Source organism: Ciona robusta, chromosome 5 (assembly GCF_009617815.1).
Source record: "Ciona robusta chromosome 5, ASM961781v2".
Lineage (NCBI taxonomy): Eukaryota > Metazoa > Chordata > Ascidiacea > Phlebobranchia > Cionidae > Ciona > Ciona robusta.
Window position 1 is genome coordinate 7,075,161 of NC_143239.1, and position 10,278 is coordinate 7,085,438.

At 36.0% G+C, this 10,278-nt stretch overlaps 2 protein-coding genes and 1 long non-coding RNA gene across 3 annotated transcripts; 2 read left to right on the plus strand and 1 right to left on the minus strand.

The window, feature by feature from the left end:
* Positions 1-236: 236 nt before the first annotated feature.
* Positions 237-6,367, plus strand: LOC149736157 (sentrin-specific protease 8-like). Its single transcript, XM_089878472.1, has 6 exons — positions 237-418; positions 3,058-3,146; positions 3,607-3,712; positions 4,079-4,236; positions 4,738-4,914; positions 5,976-6,367. Exons 1-5 carry the CDS (start codon positions 309-311, stop codon positions 4,899-4,901), a joined length of 627 nt encoding a protein of 208 aa, XP_089734598.1. The 5' UTR covers positions 237-308; the 3' UTR covers positions 4,902-4,914; positions 5,976-6,367.
* On the plus strand, positions 439-2,556 carry LOC149736158 (uncharacterized). The gene is made up of 2 exons (XM_089878470.1): positions 439-1,756; positions 2,018-2,556. Exons 1-2 carry the CDS (start codon positions 1,556-1,558, stop codon positions 2,492-2,494), a joined length of 678 nt encoding a protein of 225 aa, XP_089734596.1. The 5' UTR covers positions 439-1,555; the 3' UTR covers positions 2,495-2,556.
* On the minus strand, positions 5,231-8,403 carry LOC149736159 (uncharacterized). Its single transcript, XR_016385067.1, has 4 exons — positions 6,825-8,403; positions 6,486-6,555; positions 6,060-6,131; positions 5,231-5,793 (listed from the first exon to the last, which is right to left on the minus strand). It is a non-coding gene; the product is annotated as an uncharacterized LOC149736159 (long non-coding RNA).
* Positions 8,404-10,278: the final 1,875 nt, after the last annotated feature.

Genomic DNA, 10,278 nt, shown 5'->3' on the forward strand with positions numbered 1-10,278 from the left:
AAAGTCTGTACTGTGCTTTATATTTAATTGGAACAGCTGTTCGGTTTTAGGGTTTTAGAAAACGTGTGTCGAACTGGGGAATTAAAAACAATATTTGAATTAAATCAAACAATTTATTAAAACAGATAAAAATTACGCAGTTATATCGTATATTTTATTATGTTTTAACACATTTGCTAAAAAAAATCATTTTATTAAAATTTCCATGAAAAAATTTTTGCCGAAAGCGCCAAATTAATCAAGCATGACAAAGCACGTGCTTTTTACAAAATGTAAACAAATCCATTCATAAAATATTTGGCTACGAAATGGATGAAATTGTTTTAAGTTACCATGATTCTTTGCTAAGGGAGTCAGACCTACGTTTATTAGATACTGGGCAATGGTTGAACGACAAAATAATTGGATTTATGTTTCAGTAAGTTGATGTAATTTCTTATTTTAAAACTGATATTTTTACACGTTTATACCCACCTACGTTACTATGTTAAGCAGAAAGCAGTTAGTTCAGTATATGGACTATATAGCCAAGGCTTGCTAATGAATATATTATATAAATATAGGCTGTGTTTGTATTGAAAAAAATACTCAATGAATGAATGAATGTAACTTACTTAATCCTCGCGTGGCCGGAAAACGACAGTCGTTATCACACGGGTGTGCACCTCGTGCCAGCTTACGAGTTACCATGTATGTTACTTTGTGTGTGATTATTTTTTGGGCGATTTTATCATTTTTTTATGTATGGCTGACAATTTGGACAACCCATTAGTGACGGTAATCCTTTAGCTGGTGGCCACCTGAAATTTTGGTTTCAAAATGTTCTATAGCCCTCACTGATACCTGCTGTCTAATTTTTTTTTCAAAAAAGTCGGGTGTCGTGTCGAAAATTAACTTTAAAAATGCGCAAAAACATGCTGTGTCACCGTAATTCGTCTGATTTGCGTAAGGTTAACGATTTATTACGTCACAATCGCGGTCTGTTACGTCACAATAGTGGTATATTACATACGTTATAAGACGGTATAGCCTTGTTTTTCCCCACTGTTTTAACGTAGGAATCAAACGTAACAATACGCATTCTATGACGTAATAATCCAACCTTGGTTTAATTCATAACGGCTGATGTGGAAAATACGGTGACGCAGCACGATTTCGCGCACTTCCAAAGTTAATTTTCGACACGAACGCCCGAGTTTTTTCAAAAAAAAATTATACAATGAGTATCAGTGAGACCTAAGGAACATTTTGAAACCAAAATTTCAGGTGGCCACCAGCTAAAGGATTACCAGTGACCACTGGGTTGAAGCAATTGTCGTTAAGTGTCTTGCCCAAAAACACATACGCCCACAATGGTAGCAACGTCAAGCCTTGAACCAGTTACCTCTGGGTTACAGGCAGGCGCGGTAACCACTATGCCACGGCGTCGGACAATAATTAGGTAAAAATACTAAAAATTAGTTTAATATACTGAGCACTTTATTTAGTTAGGTTTTTGTTTTACTTAAGTGTAAAAGTACTGAGAAATTATTTACCATAAGAACTGTGTTTTAAAATGTTTTTGGTCGGGTTAACCGGTGGTATTGCGAGCGGGAAATCGACGGTTTCAAAATATTTGGTCGAACTTGGTTGTTCAGTCGTTGACGCAGATTTGGTTGCGAGGGAGGTCATGTTGCCGGGAGAAACGGCGTTTACGAGGACCGTGGAAACATTTGGGCGAGAGGTGGTGGATGGGAATGGGGAGTTAAACAGAGAGGTATGAACGGAGAAGATTGTTTTGACATTTCTGACATAAAACATGGGTATGCAATGTATGCGTTATATACCCTCAAAAAATCTAAAAGAGTCTCCTAAAAAAAAGAAAAAAATAGGTAATGATGAGTATCCAGCATAAATACATAAAGAATTTAATATCTTAAAAAATGTCTTGAAGTAAACACTATGCACCAGCTTTGTTTTAAGATATATATATATATATATATGCGTTTTGCTATAACCAGTAATAACATGTCCACAGGCACTTGGTGAAATCATCTTCAGGGATGCCGAAGCGAGGAAGAAGTTGAACAAGATCACTCATCCCCAGATCATGAAGAAGATGTTGTTAAAAATATTGATGTCTTTTCTAAGAGGCGACCGCTTCGTGGTCCTCGACGTCCCTCTGCTCGTAGAATCGAAGATCTGGGTTCGATTCGTGCGGCATTTAGTCGTCGTTAATTGCTCCCCTGGTGCTCAGCTGGAGCGGTTGATGAAGAGGAATGATTATACTGAGGAGGAAGCAAGGATCAGGATCACCAGCCAGACTCCGTTATCGGAGAAATGCAAATTAGCAACGAGGATTATAAACAATGATGGCAGTATCGAAAACACTAGGTGTCAGGTTCGAGAATTTGTAGAAGATTTGAAAAAATCTTGGAGTTTTAATTTTTATGAAGTTTGTGGTTTATCGTTTGTTTGTTGTATTATGTTGAAAATTGTTTTTAGTTATTTGTAATAATGAGCATTATGTGTATAATTATCCAAAGTGTTTAAAATAAAAAGTTTTAACTGGCACAACTTTGTCTTGTGTTTACTGTGGGAGCACTAGTAGTTAAATTTTTAGTAAAAAATATTTAGTGCAGAAATAAATTGCGTTTATCATATTCATGTGTTGGACTGTTTATAATAGTTATATAGTAGGTTTTACTAGTTGCCTAACAAGAGTATTTATTGCCACAAACAAGGCCTTCGCTTATAGCCTTGTTGGGTGTAGAGGCCGATTGCTACAAAGTGGTGAATGAAATAACAGATGTAAAAACGTTACAACAAGTTGTTTTAGTGATGGAGCAGGGGCACGGGTGTTGAGTGTCCCGGAAAGGGGTACGAACCGTTAAAGGTTGAGAAACACTTAAATAGGGTCTGGGCCCTAGGGAAACTTTACAGACAAATAATCTGTAAAAATTTGTTTAAATTTTCACTATTGAGTGCCGGTTACCCTATATATTAATACGAACCATGAAAGGTTGAGAAACAATATATTACACTTACTATTTAAAACATATCTTTAACTGTTTAAAGGTATTTTCAATACGAAGTTTTCAGCAAGAATTTCGAAGAAATTTCGTTCTTAGACCCAGATCTTGTGCATTTAGTGAAAATGATGCCAGGTGGGGGTGTTATTGTTGTGTTGAAACTGAGGTGGGTGTGTTATTGTTGTGTTGAACCTGAGGTGGTTCTGTTGTGTTACACCTGAGGGGGTTATGTTATTGTTGTGTTGAACCTGAGGGGGTTGTGTTATTGTTGCTATACTATTAAACCCAGTTATAATACTGTGTATTACAGTTTACCAAATCATCCCTTTATATTTAGTCATTGAAACGCATTAATTAATGTTGTATTTCTAATATTACCCCAACTAATCTAACATACATCCATTTTAACACAAATTTAATGGAGTTTTTTCTATTGTACCTTAACACTTATTTTAACCCAATTTCTTCAATTTTACCATGTTTAGAAAATTAAACCCATATACATATATGTGTACCCAAATATTAGCACAAACCCCTATATTTACCCAACACACTGAATATCGTACCCCTAATATTACCCCTATTTACCCCACAGACAGGGAAATCCCCTCAATCCTCGAATCCCTAAACCTTGAACCCAAACGTTTCATTTTCCTCCCAATAAACGATAACGACGACGCACAAGCGGGAGGAACTCACTGGTTTGTTGTTTCTATGAATTTGTTATACTATTTCTATCATGTAAGGATACCTAAATATTTATAAATGATGCAAAAAAAAACAATTGTCAGCCATGCAGAAAATAATTACCCACAAAGTTACACACGTGATAACTTGTAAGCGAGCATGAGGTGTATGAAACAGAACATCCGTGTTATAACTACTGTTGTTGTCCTGCCATGCGAGGTTAACAAGTTACATACGTGGTAACTCGTAAGCGAGCATGAGGTGTATGAAACAGAACACCTGTGTTATAACAACTGTTGTTGGGCAGCCATGCGAGAACATTCATTTTTACAACTTTAACCCCTCCCTCAGTCACACTAGTACTTTAACCCACTCCCCAGGAGCCTCCTCATATTCGATGCCGAGCAAGAATGTTTCGAACATTTCGATTCAAGTGGCGATTACAACCACACAGTGGCAGTAGAGGTGGCTGGAAAATTTTCAAAAGTTTTAAAATCAAACAAACTTGCGAGAATGGAAACTCCCCAGCAGTGTAATGGTGTGTTTATGTTGTTATGATGTTTCTATTGTGTGTCAACTTGATAATGGGCGACAAACAAAGAAACACGAAATGTGGGTCATTAAGAAAAATATATATATAGCATATCACAAATACAACTTAACTTATATAAACACCTGTAAAAAGTGGTGCAACCAATTCAAGGTTATTGTTTTGTTGACACTTTGTAAAACTGGCTGTCAAAAATAACCAAAGTGTCGGTCAAATACAACTTAACTTATATAAACGCCTGTGAAAAGTGGTGAAACCAATAATATGAGTTTACCAGTCACGCTTTTATTTACATTTTTACTCAAGTAGCTTTTGTTTTAATGAGTGTCTTTTTGTTGCTAATTTCCTTCTCTTCGTTGTTTAAATAATTTGATCTTCGCTATCGTGTTTAAAGAGTTCAGTAAATTTTATTCATTTATTAATTTCATTCTATTTTTTTCGAACCTCATAATTATCATTAATCAATCACTTTTAACTAATTAATTCCAGGTTCAGATTGTGGAGTTTACGTCGTCAAACTAACTGAGGTGATCTGTCAATCAAAACTAGACGCGTCGTCACCGTGGCAACCATCGTTAATAACCATTGATGTCATCGCTAACGAGCGAGAAAATATCAGGAAAATAATTTTAACAAAAGCTGGGAAATTATGAAGTTTATTTCAAAGTGAGTTTCAATTGGAAGTTATATAAAGCAACGATTTTCTGGTCAGTTTTAATACAGCCATAACAGCCAATATATACACATGATACATTTGCCTTCATTTTCAAACATTATATGAATAGCATACATTGTGTGTACATAGTGTATTGGGTGTATGTGGTTTAATGTCATGGAAAATCAGGAGTTTTTAACATTACAACCTATATATAAAACACCATTGTCTTTATTTTTAACGTTTCGGTTTTAACTCCCAACATCACTGAGGATGGTTTTAGCTTTTCAACCTGTTAGTTTAGTTTCAAATAAACACACAGATATATAGACTGTTGTTTTTGTATTTTAACGTTTCATATTTATGATAATACCATGATTGTGATGTAATTATATATTTATTTTCAAACAATAAGATTATCAGGACTGGGTTTTCCCCTAAGGGATTTCCCCCCAATCTTTCATTCATGATTGTCTGAAATAAATTAAAACAAAAGTTCATGGAAAATAATAAAGAGTTAATCTAATTTCGAATTCTAAATACTGATGTGTCAACTTTTTAAACAAAATACCTGTTTATGTAAAATAATGGAAATTAAACATCATTTCTGAACGCTAGAGTGTCGTTTGGACTAAATTAAAATAAAATGAATGTTTATGTAAAATAATATGAGAAAAATTATTAAAAAATTGAAATCTTCTGTCATGACTCAAGGGTTACGGGGAGATTAGGTCAAGGGGTCATATGGTCACATGACTAGTGTCATCCAACGGTAGCCTCGCAATAATCCACGGACGGCCGAGTGATGTAAAACACCCGCGGTTCGCTGACCACAGCGTTACCCACGTTACGGTTCAGTGACTCTGGGTCTTTAGGGGGTTTCCATTTACCTGCAATGATGCAGCAGATTTAAAACATGAGTCAGCAATAAATGACGAATTATTTATCAAAATGACTAAATCGTTGAATTACTTTTTTTAAGTATTAGGCCTCTGGTCTTAATTGCTGTATGACCTCACTCACATAAAATAAAATACTTTATTTTTAATCTGATTTATAAAACTAATTTCAGGTGAAGTTTGACAACTAGAAACATCCTTTGCAACCTAAAAACAAGCGCCATAACTAAGACTTGAACCCCCACCCCCCCACTCACCAAAACCAGGAGGGGCGTCATCATCTTGGTCGGGTTTGAAACAACCGAGACATCGGCCCATGGATAAAAGACCTAGGTGTTGAAAGTTGTTGGTAAATTTTAACTGTATAAGTATAGTGGGGGAAGATGGGAAACCTTTTCATTCTATTTCTTCCCCTAACTATATACAAATATAATTAAAATTTCGGCAAAATTAGTTCGTTTTGTTTGATCAAAATTTAAAAAATATTTTCATTTCATTATAACTTTTGTTTTGTCTCATATGAACTTTGTTAGTTTTGTTTGAAATTAAACTTTATTACAACAAATGTGGCAACTGATGTATTTAAAGCAACTTAATAATTAACAATAAGTAACTTAATACTAAGCATTACTAAAACATTAGCTAGATTTTAAATCACATTTAGCAATAAATATGTCTCTTACACCCCATTATAAATCAAGACATTTTTCCAGCGAGAATAATTTGTCTTCAACAACTAATTCTCAATTTCACCTTCGAATAAAATAATGCAATTAACGAAAAATAAAATATAATCACAACATTTTGTTCTAGTAAAGAATAAATCCCTCATATCCCAACGCAAAACCTCTGACCAGAAGTATACCTGTGGCACTCTTAAGAAACTACTAAACAAAGATTAAAACCTGACATTTATAAGCATTACCAAACTACGTACACCCCAAAAAATGCAACTATTTTTCTAATTTACAACCGAATTTTATCCAAAACATAATTCCCCAAAAATCCTCTAAAATTTCGACCTGTTACTTCACAATGGTATTTGTGAGTGAATGAAGCCATTATGACACCACACACGCCTAACAACGGCACTTGATGATGTTATTCCAGTAATTTCCTTCCAAAGTCAGTGTTATCTCAACAAAGATAATACAACACCCAAAACATCCGGGTCTACGTAAACAGCAGGACCCGATTTGGCGATGAATTGGTAAATTTAACGTCTTACTACCAAATGGGACGAAATCGCATGCGTAATGTAAAGCTAACATTGGTGTTTTTATGGTTGTTGTATCACAGGAACCGATTTAGCATTAAACACGCAAAGTTTGGTTTGTATATTACTGTAGAGTAAGATGGATATCGTTAGCGCATTATATCCCATATTTCCTAATCGTGTTTAAACAGTTAACAACGCGTTTTTGGAATGGTGAGGATATGATTTTATAATTCTGTAAATATTTTTTGTTTACTACCAAATAGGACGATAATGGTAAAGGAAAACATGGACCATCTTACCCCACCCTACCATACCAACAACTACTCAACAAGAACAAGAAAATATGGTTATCCACCATACGGGAATTTCCCTTTTATTATTTATAACAAAACAAAACTTTTTTTGTATTCAATTGTATTCGCAGTGCGATGACGTCATTCTGTGACGTAATATACAGTGTAATATGCAGTACTACGCAATACAAGTAAAACAGTGAATATATTCCACTGTGGGGTAGGATGGGACGTGCTTATATTTTCTGTTCTCGTTGTTAATTTATGAAAACGCGTTCAGGGTGTAGGAGACGGTATCCCATTTTACCCCACAGTAATACACAATGCACCTTTGCTACTACGCTGTTGGCATCATCAGTGCTTGTAAATAAAACAAAAAAAAAACAAAATTGGTGAAATTATAACTGTGATAAAATCGGCGAAATTGGCCTGACCTAATGCTCATGAAGTTGGTCGATTCTCGTAACGAAACAACATTACTGCTATGGAATATGTAACGAGATCATACGCGTAACAAACGAAAATCAAATCTAACAAACAATTTACCACAAGAGATATTCCGCCTAAATGACGTCATCAGTCTCTTATCCAATACAATCTACACCAAACAGATAACACGCTGTATAGAAAATCCTAAATATCCAATTCGATCACGAAGTCATCTTCTGTTTCAAGACACCTGAACTGGAAAATCGAAATATTTTCCCTAATGTGCTGCTCGAACGAACTCGCCGATGCTAATGACGTCAGAAACTATGACGTTATGGTCGGTGACGTCACTTCCCCCTCAAGATCTTGAAGTTTTTCATTTCGCGTCGATTTTCGATGACAGCAGCAACAATATATGACGTAGAAGATGAATGACGTCACAAAAAAAAAACAGGGAAACTACAACAATCAAGATAAACAAAGTGACCAAGTGGCTGTCGGAGATTTCTAGAACCAAAGTCGAGCTTCCTTTGTTTCAAACAAACCTCTTAATGACGTAACAGTTACTTTGCTGCTATAGAACACACCCGCGTCACCAACGATTGCTACAAACTAACTTCTCGATCCAATTCGCGGTTGTTTAAGTTTCGTCGCTTTCATATCAACGAGTTATGAACGAAAGCTCTGTGATGTCATAACTTGCGACTCTTGAATGGCCGGGGAATAACCAACTGAATAACATATTTCGGCAGAATGATGTCACAAGAAAAATGACGTCAAGAAAATAAGGACGTCACAAGAATAATGACGTCACAACCCCTTGTTATGACAGTGTAACAGGTTTCAATTTATTTTTAAACTGCGCCAAATACATGTGCGAACATTAAACATAGATGACGTCATTAATATTCATTCTAGAAAATAAAAACAGGATTATAATACCTTCATAGTTTATGTGGCTGGCGTTGGTGGAAAGCCACTACGGCACGACAAGCCCCCAGCCAATGGTAGTGGGTTTCTACTCTGGTGAGAAACCCTTTGCTGGATAGACCTTACCCAAAGCAAGGAAAAGAAACCCATTTACAAAAATAATACAACGCAACAATAAACAATCACACCAACAAGCATATAAGCGCAACATGATTACTGAAACATCAACAAACGAAAAGATACAAAATCGTACAGAAAAGCCCCGCAGTGCGCACGCCACCAAGCGCCCACCTGCAAGGAGTCAAAGCCAACAACGGCCCTGCATCACCCGACCGCTTATTGAGAAAACATCTTGCTACCGCGATACTTTCGTCGTATCTTCACACAATATAATATCGTCCGGCTGTTACGCACCGCATCGACCGTTACGACATACTGTGGCTGTTACAAACCGCTAAGCGGCGACGTCCACGTAACAAACCGGCAGCTGTAACGTAACTAAACCAACCGTGACGTAACCGCACCGAACGCAGGGTCATGACGTTGCTGACCCACCGCATCGACGTAAAGCGTAATTGTGACGTGGCCATCGTCCCAATTATGCCATACGCGATGTTGTGTTAAATTAAGTTAACTTTTAACTGTGGGGACTTTATATTATATGATGGTTAAATTTAATTTATTTTTATTAAAAGAATTAATATGTTGAAAGTTGATGTATATATTATACTGCGCGTTGATATTACTCGAGTATATGTGTACCAAAACAGAGTTCTCGCAAAGCAAACCGAGACAATACAAAACCACTGTAAGATTCAAGTCCCGACAGATAAAACACTCGGAAGGAATGAACATTACAGTAGATGCTAATTTTTATCATGTAAGATTGTTGCAACAATTCCTTTGCATTTATTTCAAAGACATGTAGAAGCACTGAAAAGTGCTTGGAGGACATAGCTGGCAACATTAGATCCAGCAAAAAATAACTGGCAACACTGTAAGAGTGCACCAGCTAAACACACAAACATTCATACTTAAACACTAAACCTAAACCACCTGAAACCGACATCCTTTATCGGCGTCTTTGATCTTCATTCTTCGCGCGTACACACCTATACTAAACCTATACACGCTTATAATTAGGCCTATACACACTTAAGCCTACAAACACCTCAAACCGGCATCCTTATATTGGCGTCTTCGTCTTTGATCTTCGTCTGTAAAACAACATCGTTAACTCTGCATGTAATAATAAATATACTTTTAAAGTAGAATAAGTTACATTATATGTATAAGGACATCATGTGGTCTTACTGTAACTTAAATTAAAATAAACAAATATTTGCATCCGAACTAAAGGGCAAGCTACAACAATACGTGCTTAACTATATATTGGTTTGAATATAAATTACCTTCCGCCTTTTTCTCGTCTTTTTATATCTGCAACAATCAGCATTGTTATGTATTCATCTTTATAATATACATTTGTTACGTCATAATTACCTTGAACGCGATTCTTCAGCGATGGCGGATCCTCTGTGACGTCACATGCCCATATTCTGTAAAAAAAGAAACTTTAAAGGGCCTAAACACACCCCATGTCAC